Source organism: Cupressus sempervirens, chromosome 8 (genome assembly GCF_028749045.1).
Source record: "Cupressus sempervirens isolate cs-2001-9-10 chromosome 8, ASM2874904v1, whole genome shotgun sequence".
Lineage (NCBI taxonomy): Eukaryota > Viridiplantae > Streptophyta > Pinopsida > Cupressales > Cupressaceae > Cupressus > Cupressus sempervirens.
In genome coordinates this window covers 820,918,930-820,939,148 of record NC_143125.1, presented here as the reverse complement: position 1 = coordinate 820,939,148, position 20,219 = coordinate 820,918,930, and the positions used below count along the sequence as shown (strand labels likewise).

The window sequence follows — 20,219 nt, the reverse complement described above, 5'->3', positions numbered from 1 at the left end:
AACCATGGCCTTAGGAACATAATCATGACAACATGACCTAAAACATCTCACCAAAGAGAAAACATGCTCCAAAAGAACATACCTCAATCTAGACCTTTATCAAAGACTCGGTTGTAATGTCCACAATTTTGTCAACATTGGAGTTTCAGGGATTAGCCTATCATTGTGATTCTCGTAGGCTAATTAGTGTGGATAAAGGGTCTTCTATGGTAGTGGCTTGGCTTGGGAGGGTCTTATCTTCTCCACATTAAGCTACAGGTTGGTCTTCGTTTGGCTCAGATTGGACTTCATTTAGGCTTAGTTTTGTATACTTACTATTTGTGGTAAGTTGGTGTTGATCGAGTTGGACCCTTTCTATTTTGGAAAGTGCATTTGGTCACATGGAGAAATAATAGGTATAACTCAAAATTCAGACGAATATTTAAATGATGAGTATTTTGGGAGTTATTATTATTTTGGTGGCCAAATTATTATTTAATAATTAATTGGCTATTTATAAAATTATAATTTAACTTTATAATTGTTGATGTGTGTTTTATGACTCACCAAACAGTAGAACAAAATACTGAAATATCTTATCCTCTCTTGAATAAAGTCTTGTGTATGCTAAGATTGCTAGATCATACAATGACTTCAAGGTTCCTTTAATGCCAGGGCTTGACTGTGGATAAGATCGGTGGTTGATGTGATTTGCTGATGATCACAAGGGACCTTACGTGTTTATTCATATTCATTTCAAGCCATACTGGATGTGGGAGCTATCTTAAGGTTTTGTAATGAAATGCTTTTTTTGGGAGTTTTCACAGAATATGCAGAAATTTAATAAGGTAGGGTTCAGGAATTCTATTCTAATCCTAAGGGTAGTGACAACAACAAATAGTATTCTAGTGGACAAATTCCTCAATTTACCGAATTCCGCTTCGCCAAGTTATACTACAACTATGCGTGAACTGGTGCAATCTTCAAGGGTTATGCTAAAGATTTTCATATCACCGCATACGCCATCATAAAGAACAATGTATACGAATGATAGAAGTTAAGCATATGCATGAAAGGGGTTCAGGCTAACTTTGCACGACAAGTTAGAATCACTAAAACGTCAAAAGTATGAACCAAAGGAACTCATCAATACACCATCATATTCTTCATTGTAATCACCACACATTGACCACGCTAAACTTAATCTAATTGAAGAAATTTAGGAGACCAAGCAAGCACTAAGACACGTCAAGTATTCACCAAACTCCAATGAAAACTTTATTATCTCAGTAACTCATAGCAACAATCTCATAAAAGTCTCCTTTTACAAATGAGAAATGAGGCTTTTATATAGGTCCTCAATTACAATAGGTGGCCCAAATGATCACAATAACTGATGGCCAAGATTGTGCCACATCAGCCCTAATTAGGGTTAGGGCAAAGGAAAGGAATCTACATTAATGCAACAAGGAATCCACTACTGTAGTGGGTAATAAATGCCCACTATGCATACTCGTTTAGGAAGGAGTGGGGTGCAATAAATATACACCATGCATGTCCATTACTCAATAAATGCTCAGTCTTCCTTGAATAAATTATTCTTGATTCCATTCTCTGAATGCATAGAAATTTGACTTGGAGACCTCAGTTCTTCATCTAAGATAATTGGATGCCATGAAATCATGATGGAGGCCATGTAAGCTCAAGTCTTTTCCAACTGCATCATTTTAACTAAGATCCAACTTTGATTGACTTTTCTGAAAATCTCTCTTCAAACATTCTCGTCTTCCATGTACTTGCTTGGAAATTTATCTCCCTAAAATGGATTGGAATCCCTTGCTAATGATTATGTTACTCTAGAATTTCTTCATATTGAAATTCCTTTGCCATGTTCTTGGATTTTTGGATTTGAACTTTAATCTTTGAACCTTGAATGTCTCAGACCGGATCACTTAGTACTTTGATCTTGGTACTAGAATTTTGAATTTGAGTGTCTTTCTTGAATTTCTAGAACTAGAGCTTTCTTCTCCTTTTTCTTCAAATGCTTTCAATTCACTGTTATACCTGTAGAACAAGATTTAGTATGTGAAGAACATTAACAATAAGAGAAACATTCACAAACTAAAACTAAATTCACATATATGTTTAGACAAAGAAAAGCGAACAAAAAGTGCAAACCTCACAAGAGAAAACACTCCATGCTTTCTTGATTCTATAGATGTGTCCTTTTGATGTGGATGTATGCTCAAGATGCTCAAAGCTGCTTCAATGGAGGTGGGTAATGGCAAATTGGTAGCTTTGTGAGCTCTCAATTTGGCATTATAAGGGTAAGATTGATGGCTTTGGTTCTCAAAATAGCATGGTAACTTTAGCTCAAAGATTGTTGTTGAAATGGCTTGGGATGGGATTCAATTTATAGGCCAAGGGGTAGAGGGATGGAGGGCTTAGATGCAAGGATGGGGAGATGGTTAAGGAGGGCTAAGATGCACTCAAAGGGGAGCACATGGATTGTGCTTGTTTAGCACCAATGGGAAGGTGACACTTGTCACAAGGAGGATGAGTGTGAGAGAGTAGGGTAAGGGGTTGGTTAAAGTCATGATGAGTGGGGTTGAGTATGTAAGAGAGATGTAAGAGGAATGAGTGTGGAAGAGGGAAGAGTGTGGAAGATGGATGTAAGAGTCATGAGTGGGCTTGTAAGAGTCTTTTATGTTTTGTAAGAGCACTCATGACTTGGTGGTTGGGATTTTTGAGGGGAGACTTTGATTTGGTTTAGGAAAGTCTTAAACTTGTTTAGGGAATGTGACAACATTAGGGGGTGGATTAGGCTTGGGTTTAGGATTAGATTAGGGATGTTAGAGATGTGCAAGTGTATGGCATTAATGAGGGTGGGTGAGTTAGTGGCTAAGCTTGGTTAGTATGGGTGGATGGGGTGCATTAGGCTAAATGGAGGATTAGGGATAAGTTACGGGTTTTTGGATTTGAGGATTTTATTTATCAAATGGATTTATTTAATAAATGGGGATTTTTGGAATTAGATAGAAGAATAGGATTTAATTGATAAATAATAGGTTATTTGATTTATATCAATTAGGACTATAGATGATTAATTAAATTAATCAGCTAGGGGATGGCAAAGGATTAATTAAAGAGGAATTTAATTAATGATGCCTTTAGAGATAACTAAATAGGATTACCAAAGTAGTGCAATCAAATTTAGGTGTCTACAATACCTTTTCTTACATTTTGAAGAATTCCCCCTTTTTTTAATCATCATCAATCATTTTTCCAGTCTTGGGTACACACTTGAAGAGGGTGAAATTCAAGATCTGGAGGAGAAATTTCCAACACTTAATCCTTTATTCTTCCATGAAAGAGGAATTTCTAACACTTCGCCATTTTTGCTTCTATGAAGGACAAATCTCCAACACTTGGCCATTTTCGCTTCCATGAAGCAGAAATTTCCAACACTAGCATTTTTTCTTCCATGAAAGAGGAATTTCTAACACTTTGCCATTTTTGCTTCTATGAAGGACAAATCTCCAACACTTAGCCATTTTTGCTTCCATGATTTCTAATTCTCTTGCTCATGGAAATTTTGAGTGGTCATGGATTTTGTCAATGATGGAAGAATTCCACAACAACCATTTTTCTCCAAGGCGGGATTTTTTGAGAGATCGTGGATTTTGTCCATCATGGAAGAATTCTGCAACAACCATTTTTCTCCAAGGCTAGATTTTTTGAGTGATCGTGGATTTTGTCCATGACGAAAGAATTCCGCAACAACCATTTTTCTCCATGCTAAGATATTTTGAGAGATCATGGATTTTGTCCATGATGGAAGAATTCCACAACAACCATTTTTCTCCAAGGCAGGATTTTTGAGTGATCTTGGATTTTGTCCATGATGCAAGAATTCTGCAACAACCATTTTTCTTCATGGCAGGATATTTTGAGAGATCGTGGATTTTGTCCATGATGGAAGAATTTTGCAACAACCATTTTTCTCCAAGGTAGGATTTTTGAGTGATCTTGGATTTTTTCCACAATGGAAGAATTTTGCAACAACCATTTTTCTCCAAGGTAGGATTTTTGAGTGATCTTGGATTTTGTCCACGATGGAAGAATTCCATGACAACCATTTTTCCTCAAGGTAGGATTTTTGAGTGATCTTGGATTTTGTCCACGATGGAAGAATTCCACGACAACCATTTTTCTTGTTATTTTCATGCCTTTCTACTTTTGGATATTTCATGGGTGATTCCAGACTTAGCCATTTTTTTCTTGATTGACTGTCGTGCTTGCTCATTCTTTTCGATATAGACACATGTACCCTTTGGCTCTTTATCAACCATAGCTCACTTGTTGCAGAAATAGACCTGCCAAAAATAGACATTCTAAAAATAGTAAGTTGTCCCAAAGTCAAAATAAGGCCAATCTGAGAGGCAGTGAAATTTACTAAAAATACACTTACTAAAAATAGACTTTCTAAAAATAGTAAGTTGTCCCAAAATCAAAATATGGCCAATCTGAGAGGCAGTGAAATTTACTAAAATAGACTTACTAAAAATAGACTTTCTAAAAATAGTAAGTTGTCCCAAAGGCAAATTAAGGTGGATTTGAGAGGCAGTGAAATTTACTAAAAATAGACTTTCTAAAAATAGTAAGTTGTCCCAAAGGCAAAATAATGTCAATCCGAGAGGCAGTGACATTTACTAAAAATAGACTTACTAAAAATAGACTTTCTAAAAATAGTAAGTCAAGACAATCAATTCTCAAACAAGCAAACAATTTCCATTCTCAGAGCCACATGGACAACACTTTCCACATCTGGCCAATTTTACCAATTCTCATTTGAAAGAGGGAACTTTAGAAGATTGAGCCCAATACTACCAAGAACTAAAGCCAAAAGGACAAGACCAAGAGACAAAAGGGGGGCCCCCATTTGCAATGGGGCGATGGTGTGAAAACCCCACAACAATAATTTCACTTAAGTTGAAGGAAAGTTATCATTGGAATGTTGCCACAAGAGCTAAGTTGGAAAGTTTCAAGAGTTGAGTTCTTTTGGGAAACTTTCACAATTTCAAAAGTTGAGTTCTTTTGGAAACTTTTGTCAAATAAAGGTATTATAAATATGAGTTCATTTCATTGAGAAAAGTACGCTTGAATATATATTTGCTTTTGTGCCTTTGCGGCTTTTTCCTGAGTTCTGAAATGTGAGCCCTTGCTGAAGTATAAGGGTCTCGTCTGAGAAGTTCTTGGCAATTGTGCTGAAGTATACAATTGGCCAACATTATCCTACTCTATCTTCTACAGCTAAGGAGAATAATTTTGAATATTATATTTCTTATTGAAATCTGTTGCTGAGGTATAGCAGATGTACAAATTCTCCTTCTGTCTCTTCCTGTGTCTGGTAGGTCTAAATAGATTGTTATTAGCAGATTTGTGAAGAAGACATTGGGAAACTGTTATTGATTTCTTCCTGTGGAATCAAGTGTGAGTGTGATAGAACCAAAATTGGAGGCAGATTTATAACTGAGACCGCGTTCTAGATTGGCTTGTATTTGGCAATCTCTGGGCCAAAATTCAGATCCTAAGACGGGGCAGCAAACAGCCATCAAATCTGCAAACACCCATTGGAGAAATTACGTAGGAGCTGGGAGGTTCCGGTTAAGTCTGGGCAGACCGACAACTTCATCCTTTTCTCATGATTTCACTGTTATGACCTGTGGCTGCATTGAGAGGGATTCACGTGAATTACAGCAGGTGTAATTCTGCCAACCCAGGCGTCCAACATTCATCTACAACCTGCTGTTATTGGACAGCGTTCAGTCTATGACATCAATGTCCAACATCAGCGGGTTATTGTGGCTCCTTAAGCAAACACATGGAGTCAAGGGTGATCAGCATATACTCTCCTGAGTTTGAAATCTGCCAATCAGACATCAAATCCAGCACCAAGACTTGAAGAGCATTGCCAATTATTTCAAATGTTGACTGTGCAAATCAGGTTCTAGTGATTATTAATTGGTTTCAGAAGTTTATTTGATTTCAATTGCAGCAATAAATTGCAAGCGGTTTCATATATCAGAACTTAGCATATAAGTGGCAATTGTTTTAAAACAAGGTTGCATGGGTACGTGGGTACGGGAACGGGAACGGGTACGGGAGCGGGTACGGGTACGCATATTTTTCAAAATAGGGGACGGGGGTACGTGTGTAAGCCTAATTTTTTCTATATAATTAATATTTTATAGAAAATATAAAAATCAAAATATCTGTCATGAGTCATGACATTGAGCATTCAAAACAAGAAATTTGAAAATATAAGCCATAAGTCAAATATATATATATATATATATGCTATTGCTGAATGTTTAAAGTATTTTTCATAATTGGGGATCGAGGTACTTGGGTATGTCAAACTTACTTAAAAATTACATTTTTATATTTATAAAAAATCTGATTTTATGAGTCATGATAATGGTTTTTCAAAACAAGAACAGTGATAAAGTTTGCAAATGTAATGTACTGTTTTCAGTTTCAGATTTGCTATATGTTTGAAATAATAATACATGAGAAATGCTTAGATGCATAACAAAGAAGGCAGACTTTAAACATCAACAAGAAGATCCTAAACCATATGACAATGACATATTGCAAATGATAAACTTTTAACTTGAACAGTGATAAAGTTTATTGTTAATGAGTATCAAAGTTTCAAACTGATTTGGTATTGAATTAAGTTTGATAAACAAGCAGCTAATACAAAAACAGAAAACCAAAAAAAAAAATCAGAATCTTAATCAAGGTCCTTAGCTATGATGCTCTCCACCGAGTACCCGGTACGTGGGATACATGTACCCGGTACTTGGGTACGTGGGTACGAGTACTAGGGGTGTGGGTACGAGTACCCATGCAACCTTGTTTTAAAATAAAGAGAAGAGATTCGTTATTGTTTATTCAGCCCGAGTTCAGTATTGTTATTGAAAATTCAGTATTTTCAATCGTGATTAAATTTAAACACATACAATGATAACTGAATTGCTAGCCAACTATTTAACTAAATGTCAAACTTTTGATTAATTATGGTTCTTGTGGTGCTAAGGCTTATTTGTTGAACTATAACCAGCTAGGGGTTAGTGGTATCAGAGCTTGCTTGCAAAGTGTTTGACAAAATGTCAAACAACTGAATTATAAAAGAATTTGGTGTTTGTTGAAGTTATAATCGGTTGGGGTTATTACATCGGTTGAGCCCTCAAGATTTCAACATCTTTAGTCACATGAAGATTAACATCTCCAAACAATACTTAAGCAAATGTGAAAAGATCCTTCTACAACATCAGAATCTCACGCCTTCAACATTTGCAATACCAACGAAGATTAACACTATATCGCTGCCAACAACTCCCACTAAACTATGGTGCCAAGTCACACATGGCATCTACATCACTACCAGCAACTCCCACTGTACGGTGGTGTCAAGTTACACATGGCATGGTGACAAACATCTTCCAAACGATGATATTTGTACTCTAGCCAGTCATCATCAAATGACCGATTAGCCAAATCAGCATTGCTGGCAACTTCATTATCACTCTAAGAAGAATTAGAATCAGAATAGCTCTCCATTTTCTTCTTCTTCTCTTTGCAATACTTTCGGATATGACCAACTTGCCCACAGTTCCAACACTTCACTCTAGTCTTCTTTTCGGAACATTCAGGCTTCATGCCCTTCTTGCTTTTTTTCTCTGACTTGTCTCGAACGGTGACGGCCTCTTTTGCCATCTGAGAAGATTTTTTCTGCATCTTGTCCAAAAGAAGTGCAACAACTACTTCATCCATTTTTTAACTAGGTGGTACTACTTCCAATGGTCATCACAAGATGATTCCATGAATCAAGTAATGAGCACAGCAGTAACATGCAACGCTCTTCTTCACTTATAGACACATCAACAGATGTTTGTTATGCAATCACCATATCGAATGTGTTTAAATGATCTACCACAGTTGCTTCTCCATCTATCTTCAGAGAGTACAACTTCTTTCTCGAGAAGAGCTTGTTTACCAAGGATTTTCCTTGATAAATATCAGCTTCTTCCACAAAGAATGTGCAGTTTTCTCCTCATGAATGTTCAACAAAATAGAATCTGCAAGACATAGCCTTATCAGTCCTCTAGCCTTTCCATCTACTAGATCCCAATCTTCTTGCTTCATGCCTACAAGCTTGTTACCAGACACAGCAACCCACAAATCACGATCAACGAATATATCTTCAAGTTTCCACAACTCAAAGTTTGTGCCATTGAATTTTTCAATGCCTACTCTCCTTGTACCCACCATCTCAATTTTTAGATAAACACTTTCTAAACTCGCACTAGAACCAAATTGACACCGAAAATAACCATACCCAACAAGGACAACCCAGGCTCTTATACCACTTGTTAGGAAAACTACAATAAAAAAATGCCTTCCTAATGCCAATTTACAAGGCAAATAGGAAAGATTTCAAATCTACTTCAAAAACATTGAGATGCATAGGAGAAAACAAGAGCATAGAAGAAATAACATGCACACAAGATAAACACAGGAGACCGGATTTAACGTGGGAAACCCTTTTGGGAAAACCCACCACACAAGAACTCAAGTGTCACCTTTTCTATTACACCCTAACAATGTTGCATACAAACAACAATGGACTTTTACACAGGTTCAGATTGCCTTTTACAATCAACCTCACTCTACACCATTTTGACACTCTGCCCTCTTTCAGCTTGCAATCCTCATGAATCCCATAAACATTTATACATTCTACAATTCATTATGGAATCTGGTGTATTAACTATCAAGAACAAAACAATTACTAGCAGCCTTGGAACTCCTCCATTTGACAATGCCAACTGTCAGTCTTTTAGTCAATGACTCCCTTCGGCATCAAGCACTCCCTTTGCCATGGAGCACTCCCTTTAGCATCCGAACACTCCCTTTTCCATTGGGATACTCCCTTCGCCATGGGGCACTCCCTTCAGCATCCGGACAAACACACGGATGCCTTCGGCTCACACGCATGCCTTTGGTCACTCGGACACTTCGGTCATGCAGACACCTCAATGACACGGACACCTTCAGTGATGCAGATGCCTTTGCTAACTCAGACACCTTCGATCACCCGGATGCCCTCAGTCACCGTACCCACTTCATTGTCAGGCATACCACAATACCAAGTCATGACATACGCTTCGCCTCGGTCAGACACTACCTTCCCCTCTCGGGACATTCCCTTCGCCTCGGGACACTCCCTTCACGTCAGGAATCTTTCAACATTCCCTTCGCCTCAGGAATATGTTTCACCATACTCAAGATTGAGTACCCGTCTAAGCAGCTAGCCTGGTTCATTACTGGCCTGATTATGTACGAGGTCACAACGTTTGGTGGACACATCAAACAATGGACATTGTACGTGCTTCAGCACACCCAACATAGACCATCTATTCTTTGAGGATATGTAATATCTAATTTGTTTCTTTAATCTTCTTAACCTTATAGCTTCTCATTCTTTTATAATAAATGAGACATTTGCATGCATGTTATAATACAATGTCTTACAAATTTATGTGAATTTGAAAAAAAAAATAGCTTTGATGTCTATCACATGTGAAAATAAATAGAGAAGATATTAAAACACGACTATACATCATTACTAAACACAAAAGTCACAACTGTTGCCACCCAACTTCTCACAGATCATTTTCTAAGTTATATGTTTAAAATGAGGATTTTCTGTCACACTCTTCTTCCCGACACTTCACGATTGGGTAACCTTAATAACTTCTCAAAATGCTATGTGTCGATTGCCATTACTGTAATAACCAAAGTCCATTCTCTAATGGAAGTTAGGCCAGGAACACAACATCATCCAAATACATTTCATGCCAAGGATGTCTCTTACAATTACTAGTTAGTAAATAAATTCGTAGCTTTCCAAGAAGAGGGAAAACAAAGCGATCAAAGGTTGATTAAAATCTTATTAAGAATAAGACCAATTAAGGGAAGAGTATAATTAAATTACATTATTTGCAAAAACAAATGGCTGTGGGAGATACAATTTCTCACATCATGCCCATTAGAAGGGTATAAGGAGAGGGTTTTGGATTCTCAAAGAAGGTATATAGTTTTTGGTTTTTATATAAATTCATTTTAGATTTGGAATACTAAATAGGAGCCTTTAAGCAGCGCAGGAAGAGGTGGTATTTAACCACCACATGTCCAAGGCTATGGACACATTAATAGAGTGGCAACTAAACAGGGACAGCATCAGTCAATTGCAAGTTTATAAGGCCTATATTCAAGGATAGCAATCCAACCATTATCAAAAGTCAGTCAGAATTAACAGCGTTAAGAGACATTTATATGATTGGATTTTAATATTTTTTTAAGGCTTGAAGTGCTTCAGCCACCCAGGATTCACAGTAGCATAGTTTGGAAGGACACTTGAAACAAGTTCCATTAATAGTAGGCCCCATGAGCAGCAAGTTTACATTGATCATATAGTGCATTACCAGAAAATTAATATTCATTCCTACTCATATGTGAATACACATTGCAGATTCCGAATACCCAGTCAGTCTCAATTATATTATAACACATGTTGTAAGCATTCTTGGAAGGAGTACTGTAGATCAGACCTCTATTTTATAAGAGAGCAAGATCAGAAAAAAACAATCTCTTCTCCGTGCAAAGGTTGATTAAAATTCTATTAAGGAACATTATAATAGGGCACATTTTAACTTGTTACATTCCAAACACTTATCTATGAGTATTAAATATTATTATTGATTGAAACAACCTATTGGAAATAAGGAGCAACCCTGCATAATCTACAAAGATTATTACACTATACTCAAGACCTATATTGAATTCTGCATTAGTATATCAATAGAAGGATATAAAATATCATATTCAAGGAATTAGTATTGGATAATCTTGTTAATAATCATTAAATTATATATACAAAAACCTTCCTTCTATCAAACTATCAATGGAGAGAATTTGATGCATGCAAAATTAACTAGTATGAATCTCTTAACTGCAAATCTAGTCTATCAAGAGATTAGTAACATTTCCATTTATTCATAGAACTCTCTGGAGTTATTCTATAAATCTTGATCAATTTAATCAAAAGGCATTACAATTACAGATCAAAAACCAACAATAGGGATACATAGTGGAATCCTCAGGTCAAAACACAGAAAGGATGATTCAGGGATGTTTCCCCTTGAAAACTGAAAATAGAACCTTGTAAAATGTCAAATCAGAAACCCCTCAAGTGATACAATATGATCATTATGGCATTCTCAATACACAGTTGCAGAGATGAAGAATTCAAGGATAACGTGCAGAAAGAGCTTGGTACATATAATGCATAATTGGCTTCATGAAGATCAAGCATGGAAGATTGCAAACAAATATTGGCACGAGTTTTTCTTACAATGATTGCATCAATGGCAAGTAACAGACTCATCTCAGAGAAGGAATTATTTTAATAAGACCATAGTGACAAGCATTGAACACAGTAGTATTCACAGACAACACTTTGATTGCTTAATCTTTTAGTGCGTCTGGTATCAATTGTGTGCAATTTTTTGAATCAACATTTCGGATCACACACTGTGATCCATCATCAGGATAATCAATGTTTACTTTGATTGCTTTCATGTAGAGGTAGCAGATGATGCATTTTCAATATATGAAGAGCACATTTCGCATGTGTCATTCAAATGCAAGGAGTTGCAAATATCACAAATGCGGGTGATAACTGCCACTGAGAAAGATCCAGATTCAATCTCAGAATCAAGCTTCCAAAGACTCAGATATTAATGATTATTTTAATAAAAAGTAATTGTTGAGAAATAGATTAAAATTCATTGGAAATCAAATCAAATATGGTACCATAATGTGTGCCTGAGAATCTCTGACATTCCAAGAGTCTGGTCGTGCAGAGGAAAGGGAGGAAATAATCATTTAGTCACGGGCTCTATTTTATGGTTGCTTGGTTTAAGATTTGCATCCTACATGATATCCTGAACTAAATTTCTTATTCTAGGCAGTAAATATGTATTTATTTATGGTTTTTTAATGATTTTCGTACAGACAAACCCAAAGAGAATATTTAAGAAAGTATTGGTCTATTTGTGTAACAGTGAAATCCGCAGACCCATGTCAATTTTCATTTAGTTTTGGGATCTTTCAAGTAGACATCATAGTACTATTTTTTATTTTTTATGGTGGCTTTGTTAATTATATGCATGCTACATGGTAACCCAAACCTGATTCCCAAATTTAGGCTGCAAATATGTATGCATCTATGATTCTTATATGTTTTTTGTACAAGCAAAGCAAAAACAACCCTGAAATTAAAAAACATGCATGTACCACAATGATGTACCCAAAGCCAAATTGGAAATTTAGGTTGCATTAAAATGAAATACTACAACATTTGACATAAAACAAATTTGATAATGGGATAATTAGCTGTTTTCCTTATAATTATTTGCAATAAGACAAAGGTTACATTACTTTTTTCCTTACTTCTTTACATTTAACAAGTAATGGTTGCCAAGTCACACTAATGTATTTTTTATTTATGCTATTGGATTTCCTCTAGATTTGTTTGCTTAAAAGTTAAAATGTGTGAAGGAAGGTACGGTTTATGATGGCTTGTAGATCTATAGCTTATGGAGATTAGGGAATAGCTTGTGGAGGTCATGGGTTATCTTTGACAAGTCTAAGAGCTCATATAATTGAGTTAAAGCTCATTTGTATGCAATTGTTGATTTGTTGATCAAAGAACCATAGGTTGTGGTGGAAGAACAAACATGGGTCACCTTAGGAGCAAATTCTTGCTTATGTCGAGGACGAACCCATATTTTTTTTAGATTGACCAAAGTTGCTCCAGGTCAAGCCATTAGAATGACTGCAAATATATAAATTAAAATATGATGTTTGAAGATTTACTTTTGTTATTTCCCAGTTATATGAATTTCCTAACTTCTAAAACATTGTGTGCATAATTATCTAAAAGTTAAAACAAAAGGTTTACAACGCAATAATATGAACATGAATAATTTTAATTTAATAAATGAATAAAATGCTTCAGTTACCTTTATAGCTGTTTTGACAGCATCTCCAACTACACCAGGTGAAGTCTGCCATGTTCCCAGTCCTACAGCTGGTATTTTAGCTCCTGTATTCAATTCAAAGGACAGAGAAGTTGATCCAGAAGCATCTCCCATGTTTTCAAATTGATCCAATCAAGATTTAAATCTGCAGCACATAAAAAAAATAAGGTTCTGTTAAGTCACAGAAGGGAACCATTTAAGGCAAGCGAAAATGCAGTTCATCGGTATACAGAATAAAGGATTTACGACAGAACATAAAATGAATAAAACCCATATATACCGAAAAAGAGAGCAAAAAAGGAAAACAAACACTACATACGCCCACAAATGTCAATGAGGCTTAAATCTGTGTCCAGTTGGAATAGAGGCATACTAAATTTTAATATAAAAAGACAGAATTTTAATCTGTTTGAATAGAGGTGTGCTAGTGTAAAATGATGCAGGATTTTCCCAGAATGTATAGGATAATTTTCCATAAAAACAGTAAGACAATGGAAAAACAAGACACATACAGTGACTAAAATAGATAACCTAATAATAACAACCTAATGATGAGGGCAAGCTTCACATTTATTGACTAACTATTCACTAGCAGAAAAAAACTATAAGATGCACAAATGGACTTATGTGAGACAAAATAAAAACTAAACGCCAAGCAGCTCAGCTAAATAGCCTTCCAAAAGCAGAACAACTAAAATAATAAGTATGGAGGAGGCAAGCAAAATGCTACAAGATGCTAGCATATTAACCAATAAGGAGAACAAAATAAAACAATCCTAAAAATTATTCTATATAACTTTCTAATAAAGGAAGAACTATAGATTCATTAACCAAAGATGGATCTCCAAACCAGTAATGTAGCATTGTTACACTAATAAAATATTGCATCGATCTAACCAGAATGCGTGTCAAAGGTTTAAATGTACAACATCAGACAAATTAAATGTCATAGCTTCATATGCATGAGCTTAATAAATAAATATAACCTAAAAATGAATAAACTTATTCAGAAAAATATGTAAAGCTTAAAATGCAGATTTAATCATTTAAATTTCAAAGCTGAAACTGCATGAAACTTGGTCACAATAAATGTCAGGGCTCAAAATATTAAAAAAGTTAACAGTTCCCATGATATCAGATATGGAATACAAGGTAGAGAGCTCTGCTAAGGTTTAGGGAATACACTGTCAGCGTGTCTCGAATCTGTTTCAGAAATCTTTGTATCTAGGTCTGTCATCTGTGCAGTTCATCTGTACCTATAATTCAAGATGCAAAGTAGCTGCTTGGAGACGCTTGTCCACCCTGATGCTCTTCTTTCCATTAAACCTTTACTAGAGAAAATCCTTCGTCTTCAGACAAGGCAGCAGCAGTGATTAAGGCAGCAGAAAACAAAGGACTAATGAGTCAAAGAATTGTTATGTGTTTAAAAGCACTGCAAGAGAGATGTATCTTGGGTCTAAATTAAGTGAATTTGTCGTGCAATGTATTAAGTTTTGACCTTAGCTACAAAGGGATGATGTATAGATTTGAATTAATCCAATTATCCCTCGGTGATCTATATACTGGACAAAGGAGTGGAAAACCCAAGGAGAAAGTCAGTCTAGACGACATCTTCAAAGTTACTTACTTTCACCTAGTTTTTTAAGGAATGGACTGGATAGAGAAAGGATCTGTCCTATGGTTTTCCAAATACATGACTCTTTATGAAGTAGGCCCTTGTGTAATGCCCCCCCCACCCCCCTTCCCTCCTTAATTTCAAGTAAGGGAGGTAGCCTTTTCCCAGAAAAGCAATGTGATTTTTTATTTCCCAAAGATAGCTGGCATTCATTAAGATGTTTTATCAAGGAAAAAACAGCTGAAACCAATTCATAGGCAGCATCTGTTGTTAGGAGACACAAAGGTTAAAAAAATATTGATTTGGTGGTAAAGAGTGTAAAGACAGATAAAGGGTGGTGTCCTCTGGAAGAGAAGTTCAGCAAGGAGGAAGAAAGGCAGCGTTAAAGAAGTCTTTAAAAAATTGCTTTTTTCTTCTGTGGAGCAGAGATTGTGTTCTAACAGCACAAGGACAAAACCCCTCTGGGCCTTAAAAGACAAAAACCTTTTCTTTTTCCATTTCAGTGTGTTAAACTGCTGCACACTTCAAGTAATTCAGTAATTCTATTAGAACAAATTTTAGACATAAATCTAAGCTGATTTCTGAGTGTAAAAAACTGTAAAAATTAAATATAACTGCAACTACTGAGTAATAAAATCAGAAAATTCTTACTGGTGATTGACTGTGCAAGATTTACTGTGAGTTCTATTTATTATGCTTAAGGAAAAATAAGAAAAACTCAAAAAAGAATGTTAAACCTTGGCTTCAAAACTGTAAAAGAGATGCTGACTACAGCCATGTTCATTTCGAGCTGTACACCTTACTGGATTAGTTGTAAATTGAAGAGTTCTCTGTGGTTGGATATCTTATTAAATAATTTGTATCACATCCCAAAGTGATTGCTGCTCATAGCCTTCTTAACTATGCCAAGTTATGTATGGGGGCAGATCTAGAAAAGCTTCCCACAGAGAAAATCACACCCTGCCCTGGTGTCATGGAATGGCTAAATAAATTGATTGCAGGTGCAGTCTATTTCTTTTTAGGTTATAATATGAATATAATCAGCGTCTTAATGAATGTTCTTTGGCCTCAAAAGCAATAGAAGATTCACAAGTCTAACGTGGGGAACAAAGAAGCAAACTGAAAAGGCCAAAGAAGAAACCCACAAAAACCAAAAATGATGACTTCGAACAGGCAAAGTCAGGTCAACAAGAAAGATAAACAAAAATCAAGGCCATTAAAAGAAAAAAGATGTCTTTGAAGCTCTTCAGCAACAAAAATGTTTCAATGGCGCTTGACATGAATCAGTTAACAATGAAAACTATGATCATTCACGACCACAACGATCAATTGGGATCAAATAGTAGAAGATGTTTCCAAGAATTAAATTAAATGACAAAGCAACTGACAACAACACCCAAGGAAATGAACGATAAGAAGTAACCAGACCAAATATAACTGAAAATCGGCATGGGGGGCAGAAGGCATAACGTCAAAGAACAGACTTAAAGGCAAAAAAAGAAGCAAATGTCAGTTGAATAATGGGGAAAACCCCATGCGGCAAAAAAAATGCAAGAAAGAGACAATATTCATAACAAAATTCATTAGGGAATAGATATAAAGTTTACCTCGAGTTCTCGGCCCTTGAAGGTTTTTTGACTTGAGTAACAAACCTCCCCAGGTTGAAGCATGACCGAGAGATGAATAGGGAGGGAAATATAAAGTGTTTCTGCTAGTTAAAACAAACAAAGGGAAAGCTTAAGTTGAAAACTCGTCAACTTTTGATGTTCGGAATGAAGGGAATCTACACGCATAGATAAAGGGAAGGTAGAACTTGCATCAACTTCTACCAGCAGTGGTTTTTTTTCAATTCACTGTTAACGCATGCATGCATGTTCAAAAACGAAGGCCATACTTCATTGTCCTGGTAGGGTGTAGTAAGCTTTCCCATATATCTGTGTGACTGTCCCTTTTTTCTATTAAAAATTTCCTATAAAACACAATTGTCAAACGAGTCATTAACGCAGTGTGGTGCTCAACGGGCCTCAAGTTCAAATGTCCACAGTACCTGATAAAGTGTTGAAATTGGTAAAATTCCACATCAAACTTGCTGAGAATGGCCTAAGGGTAGATTACCGAGAAGAAAATAAAAAGTGTGGTATTTACCAAACGAAGAAAAAATCAAATGTTGAAATGCCTAAACTTAGTCGCAAGAAATATTAAACGCCTCAAATCTCAGCTTCCAGAACTGTCAAAGCTCGACGTATTTTACATTTTTTAGAACGCATTCGTAAAAGATTGTCCTCACACCAAAATTGTGAAGATATGGCAGACCGGCCAAAAGCCTTATAAAAGAAACCACTTTTACAGAGAGGATTTGTAGAGCATTTTTCTAACAATGTAAAGGAAGACCAGAGATCACAAAATCTTACAACTAAAAGAATGTCCAAAGCTCTTTACAATCAGAGCACTTTCCAAAGCCGATTTAATGAACGCTCAAATGATTGGAAAAAAGCTTTCAAGTTAGTTTAAGTAATCTTACCAATACTTTTATAATGGAACGAAAGAAGGGATCTACTTTCAAAAACTTCTACAGAAGTCTTATATAGAACTTTAAGAAACTTCTACAGAAATCTTTTATGAGAAGGAAATTGTACCTGGAAATAGTAAATGGGAAGGCCGGCCTGGCGTAAAGCTTTGAATTTCTTCTGTGGAGTAGAAGATTCCCAATGATGTCGGCAATTTATTGTATATAATAGCCGGCTTGGCTTCGGAATATTTGTTATGGGACGTAGGGCAGCGGTCCTACAATGGCCTGTCGTGCCTACTTTTTCGGGAGGGGATTTTTAACAAAGCATTAGGCTTCTTTTGCGTTATAAGTCAATTAAGGACCATCAACGGCTCTTGGTCTATGGTGAAGTTGAAAGGTTCATAAAGAGTCCACCAAGGATCAAGTCATATTGCGTGTGAGGCTTTAATATCATAAGGGATGAGGCTAAGATTATGTAGTGTGTGATTTTGATGATGTGGATGACATGGATGACCCTCAGTCTTTGGCTCTAAGTCGAAGAGATTTCAAGCACGTGTGGGTCCGTAATGGGTTCCTAAAATCATTTCATGGTAGTCTTCGTTGGTTGGTAGCTCACAAGCTTCGTGCCTCACTAGGCTGCCTCGTAGGTTTGAACCCTCCATCAAAATAAAAAAATTAAGTCCATAAAATGGTTAATAACCAACCAGCCACCCAAGTTCTCATGATCTTTCTTAATTATTGTTTATAAAAAGCTTTAAAAATTAATAGCACTTTTTTTAATACTCAATTACGCATGTACTAATAGTTGATCATTTTTTACCTTTCTTGGTTTCATATTCGTCCATTTGTACAAAAAGAACTATTTTTTAGGGTAGTGGCTATTGAGGGATGAACATAATGAGTTTTGGACTAATGTTTTTAAAATGACATTTTTAGACCACTTCACACTCTATGAGTTCTACAGAGAGTTTGTAAATACAAAAAAGTTGAAAAGTTAGATTTAAGCTTTTCACTCATCTATGGAGGTTCACCGAAAAAATTGTCAAATTTCGACTTCCATATTAGGAATTCTAGGTGCCCAAAGTTAGCCTAGAGAACTGGGTCATCTCCCCTATTTGTATTTTTCAATATTGTAATTTAAATTTTTTAAATTTTTTATCGTAATTATTATTTAATTTCAACAATAATTTTTAACTCTAACTAAAATATTTTTAGTTCTAATAATTAATAACAATAAGAGTAGAATTATAACTTAATGATTATATAAAATTAGGATTAAAGTGATAGATGACATGTGTGATGTAATCTTTATTTATTTATTTTGAACTTACTTGTCTTGAGTTAGTTGTACAAGCATCATTGTCATTTCAAGTTATGACATCCCTCTTTTTTAATAGGTAATGGGTCGAAGCTTAGAGAATTTTTAATTTAGATTGATTGTTATTATGTCTTAATTCTAAGTAGATTTGAACCCAAGACCTCCCAGATAAGAGGCTCAAAATTTACCATTATATTGTAGGCTCTTGCCTAGTTATGACATCTTTCTATGGTACATCATTTAATGATATTAATTGACATAATGATAGAGAAAGATAGGGATTTGAAAGGCTATTATCTTGGTAGTAGGGAAGAATTCTTGTAAGAAGTCAAGGGAAGTGCATTTGAGTTTTTCCTTAGAATTTTCTATTTTAAGAAAAAATTGGGATATTTTATTTGATGGGTTTAGGTTGAAGGCAAAAAAATGGGAGGACTACCTATCCAAAATGAGCATATGATTCAGACTATACTTCTTCAAGGTCTACTTTAAGAAGTAAGGTTTAGGCGATGTGTATAGTTGGATTATTTCTTGAGGCTAAATGGGTTTGACAATGACATTGTTGTGGAGTTTACTCAAACTTTCTTGAATTAAGAAATAATGGTGAAAAGGTTAAAAGAGTTTTCTATAGAGAAGCGAATGGATGAGGTTGCAAGGTTTCCCATGGATGGTAAACAAATCTAAGGATGTCATATATATACTAGGGTTAAATTCATTATGATTTGTGATCCTCCACTCATTATAGATAAGAAAGGGACTAGAAGGCTCTCTTTACCAAACACATTGAGGAAAGTAGCAGTTTATGTAATCAAGCATCTTACATGTGAGGATAGACAGTGTTATCTCCATTCACTACATTTTAAAGTATTGACTTGCATGAGACATGGTTAGAGGGTGAATATGTAAAAGGTGTTATGTAATTTACTCTTAATTATGGTGGCCAAAACTTAAAAAGGTAGGTCAAATTTTGTCTTGCACCATTATTTAATTTTACTTGTGAAAATACCTTTATGCGATGTACCCTAGATGTCTTGGGGTAAATTTGGTCAAATCAGAAAGTTAAGAGAAGTTGATATTGGACTTAAAGGTCAGGCTCTAAGCTAGAGGGTTAGCACTGCAGAGGTAATTGTTGAATTAAACCTAAGTGCCTCAACATTTAGGGAATCCCCTACTATAGACTCTCCTACAGTTGAACCAAGTCCATCTAGATTTGAACATTTAGTGATGCTAGTATCCCTTTACAAACCCTAATGTTGGTATCTCAACTAAGCCCTCAATTAGGAATAGGGTTGATGTGCAAAAACAAAAGAAAGAAGCAAAGAAAGTAGAGGTCATAGGGGAAAGGGAAAGAAACAAAAATCAGAGAAGAAAACCCAAAGCATATAAAAAAAAAAATTTGGCAAAACAAAATCACCTGTAACTATTGCTCAAGATAAGAAACTTGCTAAGAAAACTAATAGACCAAAACCCAAAAAAATGATTAAGAAGACACCATGGGAGATCCTTGAAAAGTAGGCAAACATATTAATCCCTAGATTAATATTGAAATTGAATCATGAGAGTTTTTTCACACAACTTGTAGTGAAGAGGAGAGGGTGGATTTTCAATCATGATCCTAGATCTCCT

The 20,219-nt window shown here is 35.6% G+C and overlaps 1 protein-coding gene across 4 annotated transcripts in view; it reads right to left on the bottom strand.

The window, feature by feature from the left end:
- LOC149544916 (NADPH-dependent aldo-keto reductase, chloroplastic-like) overlaps positions 1 to 17,607 on the bottom strand; it is a 33,378-nt gene extending 15,771 nt beyond the window's left edge. Inside the window, exons 1-3 of one of the 4 annotated variants that reach the window (XM_089795461.1) lie at positions 16,377 to 17,150; positions 14,340 to 14,503; positions 13,137 to 13,299 (exon numbers count right to left, since the gene is read on the bottom strand). In XM_089795461.1, the coding sequence (XP_089651587.1) occupies positions 13,137 to 13,268 (132 nt within the window). In that variant the 5' untranslated portion in view covers positions 13,269 to 13,299; positions 14,340 to 14,503; positions 16,377 to 17,150. Of the gene's footprint in view, positions 1 to 13,136; positions 13,300 to 14,339; positions 14,504 to 16,376; positions 17,151 to 17,180 lie in introns of those variants that run through there. The other 3 variants (XM_089795458.1, XM_089795460.1, XM_089795459.1) reach the window with 3 other exon arrangements.
- Positions 17,608 to 20,219: the final 2,612 nt, after the last annotated feature.